Here is a 20,517-nt window from a genome sequence, read left to right as displayed (position 1 = left end):
TTGAATTGCTCAGCTATTAAATTGCACATGCAGAATACACATTATGTCTTTTATCTACCCATATCATATCCCACTGTCAGTTTATAAACAACTGTTTTTCACAGCAGGCAGTTGACACTGTGATGCCAAAGACAGGGCATGTCCTCGAAATTTTTCCACAAATGTGTTAATGGCAATTTCCAACAAAGTGCACTTTTAAAGTCTTTAGTATAGTAATTGTAATGGCATTTCTACCATCACAGTGGTTATGGATGTGGTTTTCTAATGTGAAGGTCCTCAGCTGGAATCCCCTTGTTGCTATAATACCCTTGATGGAAGTACTTTGAGTTGATACAGTAAGAACACCCTGCTTTATAAATGAGTTGATTGACAATGGAGTCAGCTAAAGGTAATTAATCAGACTGAAGTGTTGCCATACTGTTCTTTACTTTTTCAGGTAGCTCATAGTACAGCAGTTACAGCCACTGCCTTTGGACCCCCATGTTACAGGTTCAGATCCCTCCACTGGCTGCAGTACCCTTGAACAAGGCACTTACCCTAAAATTACCCAGCTGTATGAAAAGGGAAATAATTGTAAGCTGATTTGTGGAAAAGAGTCAAATTGATGGAGAGATGTTTTGAGGGCAGCATTCTGCTTGGGAAGCCTGACATTCAGTACCGTTTCTGGCCACTAGGGCGCACAGAGGTCCCTGAGGAACTCCGCTCTTTGTGTACGACGCGTACTGACTGTCCTTTCTCGGCACCCGTAGCTCTGCGCTTTCGCCCTGCTGTTAGCGACGTGAAAGAAAGACAGCGGGTAATTTACTCCGGGGATCCAGAATTGTGAAGAAATCCAAGCAGCTGCACAGGTTGGTTCATCCCGAATGAAAAATGGATTCAGAAGTAATCATAATTTAATGTGCGGCATTCTGGAGTCGTGCGCCTCGTACCGCCCTCCGGCTCCGGTAGACCTGCCTGGACACAGTCAGTTACAGTACAGTAGCTCTTCAGTTCTTCTTTGCTCACGGCGCCAATGATGTGTTGTTTCCCTCCTTAACTAGTTAGTCCGCGTTCATTTTCGCGACCGCCTGCCAGTCAATGTCCCACTGCAAACTCGGGAAGAAGTGGACACAAACGCCGTTTGAAACGGGCCGCGTTCGCCGGCGGCTGTGCACTCACTCAGTCACTGCGGTGAAGCCTGGGTGGGGCCGCTGCTGCCGCTGGACCGGCGGGAGCAGGGAGGAGGACCGCTGAGAGCGCCGCCACTGTTAACAGAAGTCGGAGCTTCGGTCGCCTCTTCGTTCGTTCGTGTAGCTGAGAATGGCGGCCGGATCGGGATGGTCTGCGCAGCGACGGCGTTACCTCTCCGCCCAGAGAGAGAGAGATGCGGAACACACGGCTTCACCGACTCTTCTGCCGACATATTTATAGCTCTGAGCGCTACTCTTACTGCAGTACATCCACGAGTGATATTTGGCGGGTATTATCGGCTGGGGCAGACACGGCGCGTGGCATGATTTAACTTAACGGTCGGCGCTGACAGGTGTAGCGCGCGGCGTCTTGCGGCGGACGCGACAGCGGTGACGTCATCGCCCATCGCGCTCTTTATTTCCTTTCACCCTTGTTGTTGTTGTTGTTGTTGTTGTTGTTGTTTTCAGTTTTTTGTTTCTTAGTGAAGTATTCGGTAAAAACAGTTATGTTTTTAGGGAAGTCATTTTTGAACGATTGCTTCTTTTCCCCTTCTGCCACAACTTTGCAATGGAAGTGACAGTAGTACGAAGAAGTTCATGTAAGTTACCTCAGAGAATGTAATTAACTTTTCACTTACGAAACTTTTAACGTGAGGCCTGCTGTACCACTGGGGGGCCTGCAGTGCTGAGAGGGGACATCTGCCGAGCAGCTACATTCAGGTCCCCCCCCCCCCCCATTAATTAGCTTATTAATTGAATAATAAGTTAATAGTGATTTCGTCAGCATTATTGCCTGAATGAATTGTATAGTGCAACCCAGACGAGACCCAGGGACTCGATAATAAGATCTTAATGGCGTGGCAGCGCTAGTCCTGTAGGGTGTGTCTGGAGTGAAATATCTTCCATCGGTTTATTTGTTCTTGAACCACGAGCGGAGCGGAGTGGCTCTGACCCCACATTGGAAAAGTCAAAGTACATATTTGTTGAAAAGCTGATAAGTTTGTTGTTGTTGTAAATGCTTCCCTGAAATGAGGACCACTATATATTGTATGCGAAACTAAGACACCCCCCAACTCTGACTGGCATGTATCAGGGTTAATAAACTATCAATAGGCCCTAAATCTTTTGTCGCTGGATTCCACTTAATATTGTGTGACTGATGTGATAATTTAAGTAAGAGCTGAATAATCAGGAGTTCAACTGGATCCAAGACCAGTGGGTGACTAACAGAAGGGTCTAAGGGTCATTATCTAAACATGACATTTTTGCTAGGAGGTTCATATGTCACTCAGGAAAGAAACTTAGTTTTGATGTATTATCATATGGTACTGTATGTGTGAAGCCATCGCTGCTCATTTAAATCTTTCATAAGAAAATAGATAATAGTATATTGAATATTTTATTCAGTCTTTTTTTGCCATAAAACCCGTAACAGTCATCTCCATAAATATGTAATTTACTGTTATTGTCTTAGCTTGATCAAAACAGTCATTTCAGCCAGTTTATAAATTTAATTGCATCTTAAAGTGATAGATTAAAATACTACATGGCTGCATACAAGTATTTTTATCATGCCATGGTGACATTAACTTGTAGGGTACTGAATACTTAATTTCACTAAATTTAAAAACTGATAATTGTGTGATTGAAAGTAGTGGAATGTCAGCTGGCGCTGTGCTTTTTTCGTAGTTGTATTCTTTCATGCTGAATGCTAGTTCACATTTGGGCTCCATAATAAACATTTTGGCTAGTTTTCTTTGGCTTTCCAAGACATTGCATTTGGTACGGAAAGATTTGAATGTTGCATATAAATGAAGTGCAATAAAAGGAGCCTCAATAGCTCTGTAGAATTTGAAAAGAAGTGGCTCTTTAATTTAATTTCCCTTAAGTTTTGCAGTAGAGAAAAATGTCTTGAAGTGGCCGGCTCAGAAGATGCTGAAAGGGTCAGGTGCTGTTGGCTGAAGGAGGGCTGTTAAGTGCACCAAGGGCCGCCACAAAGTCGCTCTTCAGATTATGCACATAATCTCTATGAGGGTGCATTGTGGAGGATGCCGTTGAGTGCTTTGGACAAAGGAGGCGTCGCTGGGCCTTTGCTGCAAAAGAGGGACTTAAAAGCCAGGTGGTCAGGGCCCTGCCAGGAGGCAGATTGTCGGTCGTCACAGCACCGACGGCACAGTGTGCTCTCGATTCTCCCGTTTGACCTGTGCTTCAACCCACGTGCGCCGACTGAATTAATCTCACTTTTCAAACTGTGCAGGAACTTCATGTACAACAGTAACTTACATCATGCAGGGAATCCAATTTTTACAGGCCAAAAGGAGTAGGTTTGTGGAAGGAAACTAAAGCCGACATAGCTACCGAGCCCCGTTGTATGCTCACCTGTGTGCCTATGTGTAGGTGTCTCAGGTTTCTCAACATGTCGGACAAGAGTGAGCTGAAGGCAGAGCTGGAAAGGAAGAAGCAGCGCCTGGCGCAGATCCGGGAGGAGAAGAAGAGGAAGGAGGAGGAACGGAAAAAGAAGGAGGTGAGCCTATGTCGGTGAAAGCTGTCCCTTGCTGTGTATTTGCTCCAGGAAAGAGCAGGTGTATTCTGGCGCTCTGTGTGCAGGGCTGTGTTGTCAGTTTGAACAGAGTAAGTTCTCTCGCGTAGAATAACCAGGTACGTTTCTTCACTGGATCACAGCAGGATCTGTAGAGTTCAGAAAACTCAGAGGATTATGGGTGCAGTAGTGTGTTTATTGGCCAGCGGCCATCGTGAACTCCTACATCCTGTATGTTACATAGGCGGACCAAAAAAAGGAGATTGTGCCACCCCAGGATGACTCGGACCTGGAGAAAAAGAGGCGGGAGGCGGAGGCCCTTCTGCAGAGCATAGGGATCACTCCAGAGGCGTCTGTTGGTGAGAGCGCCGTGTGTGTCCTGGGGTCTGCGGTGCTCTGCACCCGGGCAGTGGGCCGACAAATGGTGGCAGCAGTTAAGGATGGTGCTCAAATGCCTTAAGAGCCTGGTGATGACATTGTGGGTCCATGTGTGATGGCTGACTCAGCCAGGGGGTTGTTTTACTTTGTTGACACTAGGGTGCGCAAGTGCTCCATGGTGGACTCAACAAAGCTAAAGCACATCCTCCTGTCTGAGAGCAGTGATGTCTTTTTTTTTTTTTTTTTTTAAACCATCGTGCTGTCTCTGTGATTGTTAAAAGTTAGAAAATGTGAATGTCCTAATATTACTCAGCAGTGTTTCCATTCATGTCATTTTTCTGTGGTTTAGCTCTCATTTAATGCTGGTACACTAATCTCAACATATCTGTCTGTGGAGATTCTCAACATATTTTGCATCTTCAGAACTTTGCACTACTATAACTTGATAGTATGTTTTGTAAGTAAAAACACTAAATTGTTTTGTTGCAGCTCAGTATTTGTAGTTAGTAGATATTGCCCAGCCTACATTAAAGCACTGGTTACACTGCTGGTATTTTCTTATTGAATGTGTATGAGCACTGCATTACTGCATGAGGACCAGGCACAGCAAGTTTTAACCATCCTTTTTCCTTCTCTCTTTTTACCACTCATTCCCTGTCTCTCCATTTTTAAACTCATTTTCATTTCCCCTTTTAAAAAAAAAAAAATGTTGAATTTTTTTTTTTTTTTTTTCCTCCAACCAACTGCCATCATCACGCTGAATTGCCTTGTCCCCGTGCTGATCAGCCCTGCCCCTGCGAATAGTAACAGAGGATACCTGTCTGTTTCACTATCTAGTCCCTCCGCCCATGTCCCCCACCTCCAAGTCGGTGGGCACGCCAAGCGAGGCGGGGAGCCAGGACTCTGGGGATGGCGCCGTGGGACCCAGGTATAATCACACCCGCGCCACATCTTAATGACAAAATGCTTTCCGTTTTTTTTTTCCCAGGCAGCAGTGTTTACCTGAAAGCACCCATGCAGCACTGTAATTGGGATGCCGGGGAGGGTGGGCTCATAGAGGGAGGAATGCAGGGTGGGCCGCCTTTCCACCGGAGGAGCAGTTTGAAGTCTCTGTTCCGACCTGTGTGTGTGTGCCCATATTAAACACAGAGTACACAAAGCAAGTTGAAACCAGGTTAGGGGGCTTGCCTGGAATGATGTCTCTCTCTCTTTATGGCCTTTTCATGCGCAGTGGCACTTTGTCTCCTTTTTCATTTGCACTCGTAATGAGATTTGCACAGTTCGACTTACGCGTCTCTGTTACGCGTTCCTCTCACTGAATCAGGATTGTTGGAGCTTGTCTGTTCTGAAGAATTGGCCTTTTCATGCAGCCCAGCCCGCCTAAGTTGTGATGAGCTCCTTTGACAGCTTTTTTTTTTTTTTTACAGTAATTTTCTCCTAATTAGATTGTTCACCTTCAAACGGAAATGTTTGGGCACTTTTTAGAGTTTTCCGTTTCAGTGTTTGTGTAAGGTGCAAGCTTGGCACGCTACATTTAAGAGAAGCTTCTAGCAAGGAGCAGTTTTGTGCTGCTCCTTGTCCGTCGCCGAGCTGTATGTAAATCCCATGGCCAGAACCTGGGGATTACTTGAAACTTTGAGTCTACGTCTTGAGCATTTGCAGTCCCAAAGTACCAAATTAACTGAACAAAAAAGTAAAAGATGAATTATTTTTGGCAGTTAAAGAAAAGATGCCTGAACATTTATTTTCTTTGTGTGGCATTTAATTAGCCGCACACAAAATGAATAACTGAAGAGCTGGGTCCCATGATGCCTGGGGCAGTGTTTAACCTCTAATTAGAGCTCCGTCCCCCTGCTAGAAAGCTTGACCCACCCCCCCCCAGTGCCCACACGGCCAGGGGGCTCTTCCTCCACCTGAAGGCCCCTACGTGTTGACTCATTTCCCGTTCCAGGGCGGCCGTTTCCTACGCACATGGAAGTCATGTTTTCCCCCCGCGGCCATCGTGGTCCCCCGCGTGATTCACAGCCAGCGCAGTGATGGACTCCAGACTGTACAAGTCTACAGGGAGCGCTTGTTATGTCTGCTTGCCTTGCGCTGGAGGGGGCTCGCATGGGAGGGTTCCATGTTTGCACATTGTGTATCCATCTTAGACAAACAAGAGGACTTGTGTATTTATTTGCCTTTGTATAAGTTCCTCTCCAGCCTCACGACAAATAAGATGCTTGGTTTTCTTTGCGTATGACTCAGGCGTTCAGGAAATCAGAAAGGTGCCAAGTGGTCTTGTGAACCAGTTTGCATCATCCTTCATGTGTTTCAGAGTGGTGTTGAAGCTCATAGGTGTGTGTATGCATGTGTTGAGCATGAGAATTGTGACCTGCCTGCTGTCTGGTAACTCATTCTTTCTCATTACCGCTGCCCTGTGGGTGTGACACTAACCAGGACTCTGCACTGGGACTCTGACCCGTCTGCTCTCCAGCTGCACTCTGATCTGGGGTACTGGTCTCTTTGATTTCACACCTTTGCCTCATCCTTCTCCTCTCCTTGCCATGTTCGCCGCAGTTCTTCCCACCTCCTCTCCCCTTTGTCATTCACTCCAAAGTTTACGTTTATAACTTCACACAAATTTCCATCAAAACTCGGTAGAAGTACGTGAGTGCAGATATGTCTGCTAGCATTGGAGCGGTGAAGAGTTGCGCTTCGGCTCCGTGCCTCCCGGCCCCACTGTGTTTCAAGCTTTGTGTTTCCTTTCAGACGAGGACCCCTGAAGCTGGGCATGGCCAAGATCACCCACGTGGACTTCCCTCCGCGGGAGATAGTGTCCTACACCAAGGAGACGCAGACCCCTGTGATGACACAGCAGAAGGAGGGTGAGACCCACCAGACTCTGCTGGCTCCTCTGTGCCAGTTTGTGTTTATATGTGGCCCACCCTGCTCACCTCATGTCTGGCAGCAAACGGCTAATGCTGCACAGCTGTCCTCATGGTGGCTGGCTCACGTATGCCCCCTCACCCCACCCCTGTGGCACGATGACACAAGTGAGAGCGGGAAAATGTACTCCTAGCGGACACGGCGTGCCCTTGCAATGCCCAGAGATGAAAGTTGGGGGAAATTGCAGCCGCCTGGGAAACATAAGACAGCAAAAGGAAAGATTAATTTCGCTCAGAGGCCCGCAAGCCGCCGGCACCCCTCTTCAGAGCAATATGGTCCCGCTACGCAATTAGTCCCCAGGCCGAGAGGCGAAGGAGAGGCAGGAGGAGGCTGGAGGAGGTATAATACACGTTAATGCTTGGCCTGCTAATGTACCTGAAGTATGTGAAGATGTACGTAATTGCTTCACATGGGCTTTTATGTGGTCGTCTTTGCTTGCCATCAAAAGGCTCATGAATATTTAAGTTAGCAGTGTCCTTTATTTATTATTATTGGCTGAAAAGCTAAACATGCGCATTAAAATATAGTGGTTACTGTTCTTGCTGCTGTCATTCAGGTATAGTTTTTGTGCTGGGATATCAAGTCCATTATCAGGTTGCTGTTATTTGGCAAAGATCAAAGCTGACGTTATTAATTTTTGTTATAGTGATTCTCTGTGAGGAGTTGCTGGGGAAGAGGTGTTATGTTTAATCGTGTGAGACCTCTGCTCTACAGTCATCTCAATGTGCTGTTAAATAGTGCTGTCAGAAGATCAGAGAACACCAGGACTCAAACCCCGCAAGTTCACTGACTGTTAATGCTGAATCTGCCTTGCTGAGATTAACCCTTTTCATTCCGACATGGAGATGTGACCAATTTTAACAAAGCCTTAACATATGATTTGTGGTTGTTGGTTATGAAGGAGTGTAAGTTGCTGTTCATGTAGCTGCAGGAAAGTTGTGCAGTTCTGTGGAAGACCCAACACAGTGGTCTTCCTGCTTTCTGGACAGTCGGACTGAGTGTGAACTACGGGCAGTTTCCACGAGCCTACTTTGTCCTCCTCTTCCTCCTCCTCACCTGAGGTGCGTGGGCTGTAGGTTCAGATGTGGGTTTGAATCCAGCTCATTCTGCATGGAGTTTGCATATTCTCTCCTGGGTGCTCCGGTGTCCTCCCAAATTCCAAAGACATGTGTTTCAGGTGAATTAGTGACTCTAAATGATCTGTCGTGTGTGTTGCTTTGAGCTGCTGTGTGGATGGATAGATAATTGTAAGTAGTTTAGTGTAGCGTATCTTGCATTATAAGTCACTTTGGACAAAGGCATCGGATAAATATGAATCAGTAACAATGAATGAAAGTTTTACACCCACACGTCGTCACGTGGTAACAGTCGTCACCCTCTTAGGCCTCTGCGTTTGTTTTGAGCGATGCGCTGCACCCTGGTTGGGAGCGAAGCACGGCACGGTACTCTGAAGGTCAGTGGGTGGAGCTCGTGCACAGCAAGCCATGCGAGGAGACACCACCTTCCCAGCCCAACTCCCAACAGCTGATTAGAAGGCCTAATTGCCCTGCTTTCTTCGACAGGGGCGGCCCATTACACACAGCGCTGGCACCACCCTGATGGATCCATCCCTGTGCATTTAACTGTGAAGCGAAGAAAAACCCATAATGGCCAAGAGTCAATTGTTAAAAAGTCCTTCGCTCTTCGTGTTTCTCCATGAGATGGGGATCACCCCTCTTTGGTTACTTTGTTTTTAATTTACTTCACTCCTATTAAGGGTTGTGGTTCAGTCTCAATCTTGTGTTTACGAAAAGAGCAGCCAGTATTTATACATCCATCCATCCATCCATCCATCCATCCATCCATTTTCTATCCCGCTCGTCCTAGTAGGGTCGTGGTAGCATTTACTGAATCGGAAACCAGCTCTGTGACTGTGTTTGGATGGTGCGTCCACAGGGTTTTACACATGTTGTAGAAAATAAGGTACTTTGCTGAGACAAGGTGTAGCACTGCACATAAAGCAGTCAATATGACAAGTTCATCACTATCACTCAGACGAGTGGTTGTAATTATGGCAGAAGCTAGCGTTTGGAAGTGCAGGAAACGCTACAGTATCATTGGCCCTCGTGGAGTGGTGCATTTGAGGAAACGTGGAATCTGAGATTTAATTAAATGGAATTATTTTAAATTACTTAAAATTCAGAGGGAGGTTAAAACATTTTATAAATGAAAGAACTTAAGGGCTCTTGTGACAAGTGCCTTGCTTTAAATGTAGTCACCTCATTTACCCGGTAATTAGCCAATGGCCCGCATTGTTTCGGGAAGTTGTCTGCGAGGGCGCACACGTATTGTTATAACTGCCGTAATGGCAAGATGGGCAGTTCAGGCCTGGATTGTGAAAGACCAAAGGTGCTGCTGTGAAGGTGCTTCACAGGGATGAATTGAGAAATGTGCTGCATGGCCGTTAGAAGGTAATTTACCTGCAGCATGGTTCAAAAGGGCACGACGTGACGTCAATTGCGAGCCCCCTGCGGACACCTTTTACGCTTTTGAATTAAATCTACGTCTAGACACAGGTAAGAATGTCACGCAAGCTACTGGCTGGGCGTTTAAAGCAGGAGGTGTCTGATCTGCACATCGACCCATGGTCTGCTCACATCGTCTTAGCATAACTTGCCTTCGCCTCGTCTTTGGCTTTGAAGCAAGAACGTCATTGAGGTATAAGAGAGCAAATGCTGGCCAAATAAATATATAAACCACTGTCATGTTGGTCAGATGGGCCTGAATTCTCAAAGTTTTAGAATGCAGCGATACCACACATTTCTGTCTCAAGGTTATTTTTTAAGACAGCGATCATCTGTTCTCGCCTCATCGTTTAATGAAATGGTTCTTCTCTCACCTCAGCTCACTGACAGTTTCCTGAGAAGTAACTAGTGGCGAAAGTGAGTAAAACTCACTTAACAAAAGCCTCCCATTTCACAGATGATTTCACCCTGATGAACCTGCGTCTCAGAGAGGCATTACTCAGAGCGCCGGGACTCGGCCTTGCTGTGCTAATGCAAGATGCGATCCCCCCCACCACCATCACCACCAGGGCCCATCACGATTTCTGACAGCAAAAAAACCGAGCAGAATAGTGGCAGTTCACCTTGGGGTTGGCTTTCATTAACCAGGAGGTCGGAGCACAGCTCTACCTGCCACTTACATTCCCAGGTCCAGGACGAACGGTGAGCTTTGTGCCAGAGAGTCGAACCCAGGCTCTATTACATTGGAGTCAGCAGTACTGTGCCGGTTCAGCTCTCAGCAGCCCTTTATTTCCTCCCAAGTTTCGGCCAAGTTTTTTACTTGGAGCCTGTGAATAAAATGAGCACCTGCCTTTGCAGAGGTGTGGGAGGAGCTCTGTGCTCTGGTACCTCAGCCCTCACTGCACTGTCACGAGTAAAGTTGTCTTTACCCTGCTAGATATTGTGACGACACCCTGGGCTGAAACAAATAGTTAATAAAATGATGTCATCTCATTTGCTGGTATGAATTCAAACCGTGATAAGTATTAAAGTGGTGATCCCATTTCTTTTGTTGACAGGCGCTGTCATGTGAGCCCTAAACGGTGTCCCTGCTCTCCAGTCGGTTCTCGATCTGCTGGTAATAAATCGCAAACATGGGTGCGACTTCAGTTCCAGTAACTGGCAGGTGTCTTCACAGATGACTTGTCAGGATGAAAGATCCCGGGTGGTTGGCCACTTGAGTGGAGGGACTTAGTGGCAGTAAAACTGGATTTTTCGGGGTACAAGGCAGCCCAGAATCTTTTGTGCCCCCCCCCATTCTCCTGGCATAAAGACAAGCAACGGGACCTCCAGTATGTTTAGTTGAGTTCATTAAAGTGGAAATGTCCAGTTTACGTTTATGTGCTCTGTTCTGGGTGTTTTCGACAAATGTGTGTACACACATGCGCACACACACAACCTGGAGCCCCAAGCAAAGGACACTACTTCTCTGTACCTGAATAACCGGGGACCCCCGTGTGTGCTGTGCTTTACATGCATTAATATATTCTCCTGTGACAAAGAGCAACAGGCTTTATGTTGCTATGCACTATTATACCCCTCCCCCCCCAGAGCTACACTCTATCCTCCCTCCCGAAAAGCTTTCATTTCCTAAGTGGCAGAAAAGACATAATTGGGTCTGCTTTGTAGGGAGGTGGCAGCGGGCAAGAGATCGGAGATCTCTCCCAGTTCTGTTAAACGGTTCTTTCCTCCTGGCACGGCACAGCCCCCCACCCCGCACCCCGTCCACCCCCAGCGGGGTCACCAGGATCACATGCTTTTCTCCAAATGGCCATTTTGGTTGGCAGGTGCATTATACCCTTCATTTTCAGATTGTCTTTCCGCTGCTAATGCCTGGCAGGTTGATTGCTCTGGCTGCATTGACGGGGAAAGGGCTGACGAGCGCGGCCGGGCCCCGCTGAAAGACAGTGATTACTGTTTTCCTTTAAGCTTGATTGAGGCCCTTGAAAGGAAGGATTTTACCCTTCTCCATTTGGATGCCAGAATACGGGCATATGTTGAAACGGTTTGTGCCATCAACCCAGTTCTGTAAACTCGTCAGAACACCCTGCTCCCCTTATCATCCCCCAGCACCTAAAAATGGGGAAAAAAAAAAGAAAAAAATCAATTACTATTTAGCATAGAATTGTCAGATGACATTATCATTTTGATTATATAATTGTGAAGGGACGGTAAGGCCTGCGCGCTTCACGTGCCGCGGCGCTGATTTCTGCGTTTTGTGTATAAATACGTGGTCGTGCGTGAATGTGGGTTGCAGGGCAGACGGAAGCAGCCGCCGGATGTGTGTTTGAAGAGGCCAGGGCGTGGGTCGAGCCCGTTTGTGGCTTGGCAGCTGGCTCGGCCCACAGGCCACATTTTTGTTGTAAGGCTTTAGGGGGCTGAATAGCTGTCGCGGGACCCCCCGGGTGGCCAGTAATTTCACAGGCTTGCCGTATGGGCCGGCGATGTGACTGGAGGCGGTGGGGTGGAAGAACGCTGTGCCATCCCCGACACCACCTCCAGGCGGAATCAGGCTGCCATCTGCTATATGCTGTCCTGCCAGCTGGTTGGCTAGTGGGACCAGGGCCCTGGGCAGCTGGTCTGTGCCCTCAGCCCCCACCAGCTCCTGACCCGGAAGACAGCAACTTGTTAGCTGCACCGGGGGGGGAGGATGTGTGCGCTAACAAGTGCGCTCCCTGTTGAATGGCCTCTGGCTCATTAAGGGAAGACGGTGTGGGGGTTGGAAGGGTGAGAAGCAGCATGACTGGGACCCCCCTTTAATGACAGCCGTCTCTGCCCTGCAGCGGAGACCTTTTCAGGGAGGTGACATTGTGTGGGCGAGACGTACAATGGCAGTCAGAGAGGCGCAGCAGCTCCATTTCCATAGCCACGCCAGGCCGCTCACACCTCAGCACACCCTCAGTTGCAGAAATACTGTAACTGTAGCGCCCCCTTAGTGGCATACACGGGACATGGCTCTTGCTCAAGACCCGCACTGCACTACACCACTTAAAACGAGGTCTGTGTCGGCTCTCTCACCCACCAGGACCGGCTGTGATTTTCTCAAGTGTGACGCAGCTGATGGATGGAGTTCAGTCCATGTTTCAGTCCAAACCCCCTTTTTGCAATGTTTCAAATGGAAATTGAACTGTGTGCAAATGTTACTTTCCATTGTTGTCCTCTAGCTGTGTTTATGCTAATGTTTTTGAGGGCCACGTCCTCAGGAGGATGTTGTTTTTCACTTTAGATGTTTGCTTATGTCATTCTACCTTTTCTCCATGTTGTATTGATCTACTTTAGTTTGGCAACTGTTGAACTGCTGTAAAATGCAGGGGTGACTGAGCCGAATCATAGACAGCACCGTGTGGGGATGTCGATAAATGTATGCTCAACTACAGAGTCTCATTCTGGATGGTGGAGTGTGTATCTGTGTGACATGGAGTATGATTTGTCATTCACAGAAGAAGACGACGATGAGGAGGTAGCCCCGCTCCAGCCAGTGCAGCAGCCCCAGGAGGAGAAACCAGCTCAGAAGGAAGAAGAAGAAGGTCAGCAGCCTGAGGAGTGTTTAGAGCAGATGTACAGAGTGGATGTCAGGGGCACTGCTACACACTCACTGATTGTACAGGCTTGCGTTGCGTGTGATCTGAGATGGTTGAGTAGATGAGGCTCAGCGGTGTGAGAGGCTGTGTGTGATGTTTCGGTATGTGCGCACTGCCTCCAGCCACCCCCCGTGAGCTGACGGAGGAGGAGAAGCTGCAGATCCTGCACTCAGAGGAGTTCATGACCTTCTTCGACCACAGCGCCCGCATCGTGGAGCGCGCCCTTTCTGAACAAGTGGACGTGTTCTTTGACTACAGTGGCCGGGACTTGGAGGACAAGGAGGGGTAAAAAGCAGGACACGCCCATTTCTTTTTTTTTTTTCCTTTAATTCTCGGGCCTTTTAAGTGTCACACCTGTATGAGTCTCAAATGTGGACATTTTGTAAAATTTGGAAATCCTTGTGAGGCAAATTGAAAATCAGGCACGGCAGAATCGGTGAGGCTTAAATAACTGGCAATGTAGCTTAAGTAATGGTCAGTTGAGTTGAGTGCTGTATTCGGAGTCATCCCTGCAGCCCCCAAACACTTCCTCCCCTAAGCTTCTCTCAGCAATTGCGTACCAGGGTAAGAATCAGACTGCCTGTTCCCCAAAACGAAGGCCAGTGTCCCGACTAACTGTCCTTCTGTCCGTTGTTTCAGGGAGATCCAGGCTGGGGCCAAACTGTGTCTGAACAGGAACTTTGTGGATGAGCGCTGGTCCAGGCACCGTGTGGTTACCTGTCTGGACTGGTCCCCCCAGGTAAAGGGGCAACTCCCCCAGCAGGGTTCCGTGGGGCTTCCGCACACACCTGCCAGTAATGGGCAGTCTTTTTACCATTTACCTTTGTTTGCCTTCACTTTTGTAATAACATTATGCACTTAAACGATTAGGCTGTGAATTCTTAATGCGATTGTATAAACGGTGCCTTTTTTTTTTTTTTTAAAGTCTTTATAGACAAATAACTCCTCTTGAATGATGTATTCTCAGAGTGGGTATCACATATTAGCCAATGGCACTGATTGCCTTGTGCTGGTGGAGTGTACCCTTCATTTAACTTGTTTAACGGAAAGACAAGCAACTCGTTTGTTTTCACGTGTCTTTAAGGGCACCCCTTCCAGTTGCTTCTTTGTTCTGTGATGATACCTGATGTTGTTTGCTGTGCCCTGGAACGCAAGGTATTTTGTCGTGTTCCTTGTTGCCCTCCTGTGGAGCAGTGCGCTGGCTGACCTGTGTGACGTAGGCCGATGGTCAGACAACATTCAAAGGCTCTGCCTGCAAGAGGCTCCTTGCGGTAAACTTTGTGGAGGGCGAGGAGTCCAGCCTGCTGCCATGTGTTTGAGGTGGTTTTGTCTGTCCCCAGTACCCCGAGCTGTTGGTCGCTTCCTACAACAACAACGAGGATGCCCCCCACGAGCCGGACGGCGTGGCACTGGTGTGGAACATGAAGTACAAGAAGACGACGCCGGAGTACGTTTTCCACTGCCAGGTAGGAGTCGGGGGCTCGGCTCGACCCGGTCCAGCAGACGGGTCTGTCATCGTCCCAGCTCCGTCAGCCTCTCCCACTCGTGCCCACGGACATCGTGACTTCACTAACGTGGCATGCGCCTCCACCACATGTACACATAAACGCATGGCGCCTGAGAGCAGGAGGCCAGCCACATTGCGGTTTTTCTTCCTTCTGAACGCCAGGAGTAGTGCAGGGCTGCAAATGTGAGGGCTCTGCCGCTTCCCAAAGTACCGCAAAAGTTCACGTTAAATGTCTTTCAGTGACCGTGGTGAAAATTATTAGCTATATAAATCAGCCACAAGAGTGAGATTTTCAAATCTGAACTTTCACACCAAATATAGGAAGTTGAACTGAACGCTCGGAAGTCCTCCTCATGTACACGAGGAACGTCCGAGTGAAGTGTGTGTAGGACGGTCAGCGTGAATAACGGTGCTGCATGGAGCACCGAGGTCTGCCCTGCCTGCTCAGTTACAGCAGCGCTGCCGCAGTTTTCCGGAACAGGACAGCCTGAGTAGAAACATATGTGCAGCCTGAAAAGCGGATGTCGCTGGAGACGTATTCCTCAGACAAATAAAACAGAAGTGTGAACTCATTTATCCGCCACGACCAGAGTTGCAGAAGAACGGTATTTTTCACATTAGTCATTTTTCAGAGAAATCACAGGGCTCTGTTAGCAGTAAAGTGGCTGGATGGGGTTTTATTACGAAGACTAAATCCTGTTTAATCACAAATGCGTCTCTGAGAAGATGTACTTTATCATATGTCCTGCAGATACATTGCAGGAATATGTAGATGTAATTCACACTTAATTGGCTGTGTCGGGTGGCATTTGCGTTTTTAAGTCAAGGTGACAAAGGGAATGCGGTATGGAAACGGGCAGCGCAGGAGACGTTTGTCCGTAACACACGGCTGCTCCAGAACACCTTATTTTCAAGCAGCTGTGTTTGCGGGTTGCAGTCAGCGCAGTCACGGCTGCTCCGTGAAGTCATGTCGCGCCAACGATGAGCCGGTCCTGCGGCTCACTGTCAACCGCCCACCCCCGCAGTCTGCCGTGATGTCCGCTGCCTTCGCCAAGTTCCACCCCAACCTGGTGGTGGGGGGCACCTACTCAGGGCAGATCGTGTTGTGGGACAACCGCAGCAACAAGAGGACCCCCGTGCAGCGAACCCCCCTGTCTGCAGCTGCGCACACGGTAGGTCGAGCTTGCAGCTGCTTCATCGCACCCTCTGGATGAATGACAGTTGCTTCCCTTTACTCTACTTTGTTATTACCTGTAGTAACAGGGTACTGTTACACTGCTTTACGCTGTCCAAGTGATCTGTTAGTGTTGTGGGAGGGGTCATCTATCCAGCGGGGAACTGACTGACCTTTTCTGCACAGCACCCTGTGTACTGCGTGAATGTGGTGGGCACCCAGAACGCTCATAATCTCATCAGCATCTCCACGGATGGGAAGATGTGCTCCTGGAGCCTGGACATGTTGTCGCAGCCACAGGTACCAAAGGCCAGCCATCCCAAACCGTCACCATCCCCTTAGCCACATCATGCAGCAGCTAGTTTTTTCTTTTTTTTCCTATTTCAGATAGTTAAACACACAGATTGATTCCCCATGTCACATTGAACCCTGGTTGTTAATCTCCTTATCTCTGAGGAAGTGTTGGTCAAATTTTAAAGTGGGCCTGAATGATACATGAAATTAAATACCATATTGAGCTTGTTTTGTGTGCGTGCGTGTGTATGTGTGTGTGTAAGAGAGACTGAATGGCACGAATTGCAGGATTTAAGATGTTACACTTCACAGTATCGAAAGAATAGCTTTAAAAATTGTGTAAATTTGGGGTTTGTACCGTTTCCTGCAAACTGATGTGTGTGACCCCCCCCCCCCACCTAATACAGAGTGATTCAGACCCCTCCCTCACACAGGACAGCCTGGAGCTGGTGTTCAAGCAGTCCAAGGCGGTGGCCGTCACCTCCATGTCCTTCCCCCTCGGAGATGTTAACAACTTTGTGGTGGGGAGCGAGGACGGCTCTGTCTACACCGCATGTCGTCATGGAAGGTACGCCACCGAGACGCCCCCACCGCTCTTCCTAGAGGGGAGCCTGTAGAGCCGAGGGGGGTTTGTCAGCACTCTTTACCCCAGAATGAAACACCCCTCGACCTGCCCTCCCTCCTCAGTTGTATCGTGCTGATGCTTCTACTCCTGGTTGCCCTCCATCCATGGATGTCAACCCACCGGCAGTGTCTTTGAAATGGAAACTGCTTTTTTCTTTTTTTTTTTTTCTTTATTTTTTTTTTTAAAACTGTCATGCTGTAGGTTCTGGAAAAAGGCCCCTTTGGTGTTGGGTTTCCAGCACACTTTGCGCACACACAGTTTCAACACATCCCTGGGGGAAATACCCTGATGTGGTTAAAGCAAATGGCGGGTGGCAGCAGCGCACTCACGTCAGGTTACCGAGACCCTCCTCTGCTTTGATGCAGCGTAAAGTCCCGTTGCGGCAGGGAGGGCTCCTCGCTGAGCTTTACATCGCAAGCCCACAAGCAAACCGGGCCTCAGTTGGGCAAATTGGGAGCACTCCAGCATCCAGTGTGATGCGGAAAGGACTAGTGCAGAAATGTGACTGCTCGCTCTCGGACCCCTGCTTTTTGGCACCGCAATAACTTTGCATCCCCTGGACTGCTCCTCCATTAGTGCATCCTGAACACCTCCTCTGTCCTTCCATTTCAAAGATGGCAGCACTGTACTGAGCAGGGGCATCTTGCATAGCCTGCACCCCCTCCCCCGGGGAGAACACTGTGATAGGCTCCAGTCGCCAGTAATTACACATCGGGCTGTTTGCATCGCCACGTTCCCTCCACAATCAGACCAAACGAAAACACAGCCCGATCCACAGTGTGTTTGTGTTTCTGGTGCCCATTAAGCAGTCAGTGGACACCCGGTGTGTGCTGTGACCAGAGGCTGCTGAGTGTGGCCTGTTGCACTCATATCTGTTCTGTGTTGTACTTACTTGGACAGCAAAGCAGGGATCAGTGAGATGTTTGAGGGACACCACGGACCCATCACGGGCATCCACTGCCACACTGCCACCGGGCCCCTCGACTTTTCCCACCTCTTTGTCACCTCTTCCTTCGACTGGACCGTCAAGCTCTGGAGCACCAAGGTACAAGTGGGTTCCCACCAAGTGCCACCATCCAGAATCCTGAGAAGCGCGCTGTCACCACTGTGGAGATACATGGTGCCCCTGATAGCTTGAGAATGACTGTGTTTCACACGTGTTGATTACCGTGCATAATTTCACTCTTGCAGTCAAGATTTCAGCTACTCCTCAAGGCGACTGCATGTATGTGGGAACTGCGATGATGTCACTTGTTCTTGCCAGGTCAGCTACAGCTGCAGGCCTCTTGTCTCTTGCAGAATAACAAACCTTTGTACTCGTTTGAGGACAACTCGGACTACGTTTATGACGTCATGTGGTCGCCTACCCACCCCGCCCTGTTTGCCTGCGTGGATGGAGTTGGGCACCTCGACCTGTGGAACCTCAATAACGACACGGAGGTGAGCGCATTCTGGCAGCCGGCGAACAGGTGGTCATTAGGGCTCTAATGCGCACGTGTGTCCGCTGAGGAGACGCCAAGCAGATGAACTGAAGGTGACTCACTCATTCTTCCTCGTGTTGACGGCTTGATACGAGGCGCTGGAAGCTGTAGAAGCGAATATACAGTATGTAACATGAAATTAGCACTTCGATGATGCAGCACTGGTAATGGGAGCGTCTCCCGTGTCATCAGTCATGGTGCAAGTCATCCATGTTGGTTGTTGGTGGCAATAGCCATCAATAACGATGGAGATGAAGATGGTGCCATGTGTGCTGCCACAATGCTGAGTCCTGTTGGCTCGCAGTCTTTTAAGTGGTGCTCGCACTGTTAAAGGTTCCCACAGCCAGCATCACCGTGGAGGGGAACCCGGCACTGAACCGGGTCCGATGGGCCCACTCCGGGAGGGAGGTTGCTGTGGGTGATTCCGACGGACAGATCCTCATCTATGACATTGGAGAGGTGAGCTGCTGAAAAATGGTATGGAGCTCTGTAAGCTGAGCCTGCAGCAGTTTGACTAGCAGTGATGTCAGCAGGTTGTCATTTGAAAATGTTGTCTTTTGTGTCATAGCAGACAGTAATCTGGACTGCAAAAAATCTTAACAGACTTTCTAGAACATCACAGCAAACAATACTGGCTTGGATATGTTGGCTCTACTGTCCTTGCCATCTCCGCTTTGGACTCAGTACTGAGCCCACCCTCCACCCCCCCAAGGATCACAATTAGCCTGTTGTCAGAGTTCAGCTTCCAGAGGAGGGTTCCGAGTGCTGGAGTGATTCCAGTCATTGACAGCCGAGCATGCACAGAGCACCAGCGCAGCCCCTGCCCCCCACCTCACCCTTCCAGCAAAGGTTGGGTTTCCATGGCAGCCAGGAAAAAAATGACCTTGTGACCCTGGCAGGAGGAGTCAAGTGCAGACGATCTAATTACAGCAACGACGGAAGGGAAGTACATGTGCCTTTATACTTTTTTTAATGTAGTTTTTATTATTCGCAGCAAATTGCAGTCCCCCGAAATGACGAGTGGACACGCTTTGCCCGCACACTGGCTGAGATCCACGACAACCGCGAAGATGCAGAGGAGCTGGCGGCACAGCGCTTGCCCGCTTGATTAGCCTAGCAGCGTAATTGTCCCAACGCGTTTCGCGTTTTGAGTGCCGGTGGAGAATGTGCGGCTTGGAGGAAAAAAGCACAACGTCATCAGTGCTCAGGGGTGTTCGTACATCTAATATTTTAAACAGACCACCAGAACGTAGTTAACTTTTTGATATGCAGACTGTACCTACATTTTACTATCGCTGCTGAGGCATTTCCTTCTGCAGGTTTGTAATAGGGGAATTTTTTTTTTTTTTTTTTAAAAAAAAAAAAAAAAACGGTAGGAATTGGGCTACAGGGATCTCGCCACAGTTAAGTTTTTACAGTACAAAGCAAAAAAAAAAACAGGCTTCAGTGGAAAGAACCCAAGGCCTTAAAGCGAACACATCCGCTACTCAGAGAAAAAAGCAAAAGCAGTGTGAACGTGGTATCCCAGCATGCTGCGTTCCACTAGAGCACAGACCATCTTCCCAGTGAAGTGGCTGAGCTTTGGTGCTCACAAAATTGTTACACTCCTGTCAGACTGTTGCTACCTGTGTTACAGCCCCCATGTGAAACACATTGAAGTCTAATCATATTTTCATGAGTCAACTGTAATGTTCTTGTAGAAGAGGAAAAATTATTGACCTGTTCTGTGCACCCATTTCCAGTAAAGAGCCCTAGTTCCCAAATTCCATTAGCTTCATTTACAAGCCTGTGTGACAGGGAGCTTTTCACTATCTGCCTTAGGCTTGCATGTGTGTGCGTGCTCCAGCCATGAGTGTACCTTAACCTCCAACGTCCATTAGCAGTTTTCCTGTGTGGAAGTGTATATGGATGAAGCTTGCTCTGGCCCTGTTAAACTGGGATCTGTATTTTTCAAACCTGCATGACTTTGCAGTTGAAAAACTTGTGTCCAGAATAGGGGCACAAGTCTTAGCTTGTCCTATGTCAGCCATTATAAATTACCCTTCCCTAAAATTTTGATTCTACTGTGTAATGAATGTTAAAATATGCTTTTGGCACACATCTGATTAAACGATTTATTTCAACAAAATGTTTTTAAATTACAGTACTAACATCCTCATGTTAAATCATGTCTTTTATTAAAACACTTTGAAAACCTCTATACACCAAAGTCACCTTGTGTCACCGCAGAGGCCAGAAAGTGAAATGATTCTGCTCAACTCCATGATATCTCTGTACAAAGATGTACAAGTATGTACA

The 20,517-nt window shown here is 48.3% G+C and overlaps 1 protein-coding gene across 7 annotated transcripts; it reads left to right on the top strand.

Annotated features, from left to right (window-relative positions):
* Positions 1–577: 577 nt before the first annotated feature.
* Positions 578–20,417, top strand: dync1i2b (dynein, cytoplasmic 1, intermediate chain 2b). Of its 7 annotated transcripts, none has more exons than XM_018728940.2 (17): positions 578–848; positions 3,567–3,693; positions 3,953–4,067; positions 4,924–5,014; positions 6,526–6,579; positions 6,838–6,953; positions 12,998–13,084; positions 13,261–13,423; positions 13,778–13,877; positions 14,479–14,604; positions 15,671–15,817; positions 16,006–16,119; positions 16,521–16,681; positions 17,639–17,783; positions 18,038–18,178; positions 18,553–18,678; positions 19,214–20,417. In XM_018728940.2, the coding sequence occupies exons 2-17, from the start codon at positions 3,586–3,588 to the stop codon at positions 19,325–19,327; spliced, it is 1,908 nt and encodes a 635-aa protein (XP_018584456.1). In that variant the 5' UTR covers positions 578–848; positions 3,567–3,585; the 3' UTR covers positions 19,328–20,417. The 7 variants fall into 7 exon arrangements, with proteins under 7 accessions (XP_018584456.1, XP_029103276.1, XP_018584457.1 ...); XM_029247443.1 differs by having other exon boundaries at positions 4,873–5,014; positions 16,548–16,681; XM_018728941.2 differs by having other exon boundaries at positions 579–848; positions 16,548–16,681.
* The last annotated feature ends 100 nt before the right edge of the window (positions 20,418–20,517 follow it).

The sequence above is a fragment of the Scleropages formosus genome, chromosome 21, assembly GCF_900964775.1.
Source record: "Scleropages formosus chromosome 21, fSclFor1.1, whole genome shotgun sequence".
Classification (NCBI taxonomy): Eukaryota; Metazoa; Chordata; class Actinopteri; order Osteoglossiformes; family Osteoglossidae; genus Scleropages; species Scleropages formosus.
The sequence above is the reverse complement of the archived record's forward strand: the minus strand, read 5'-3'. Positions and strand labels throughout refer to the sequence as shown.

Excerpts from the sequence above, each read along its gene's own strand:
- dync1i2b (XM_029247443.1), top strand. The coding sequence starts at position 3,586 with ATGTCGGACAAGAGTGAGCTGAAGGCAGAGCTGGAAAGGAAGAAGCAG. Across the intron at positions 16,120-16,547 it reads ACATGTTGTCGCAGCCACAG|GACAGCCTGGAGCTGGTGTT; the intron begins GTACCAAAGGCC and ends TCCCTCACACAG. Across the intron at positions 18,179-18,552 it reads ACCTCAATAACGACACGGAG|GTTCCCACAGCCAGCATCAC; the intron begins GTGAGCGCATTC and ends GCACTGTTAAAG.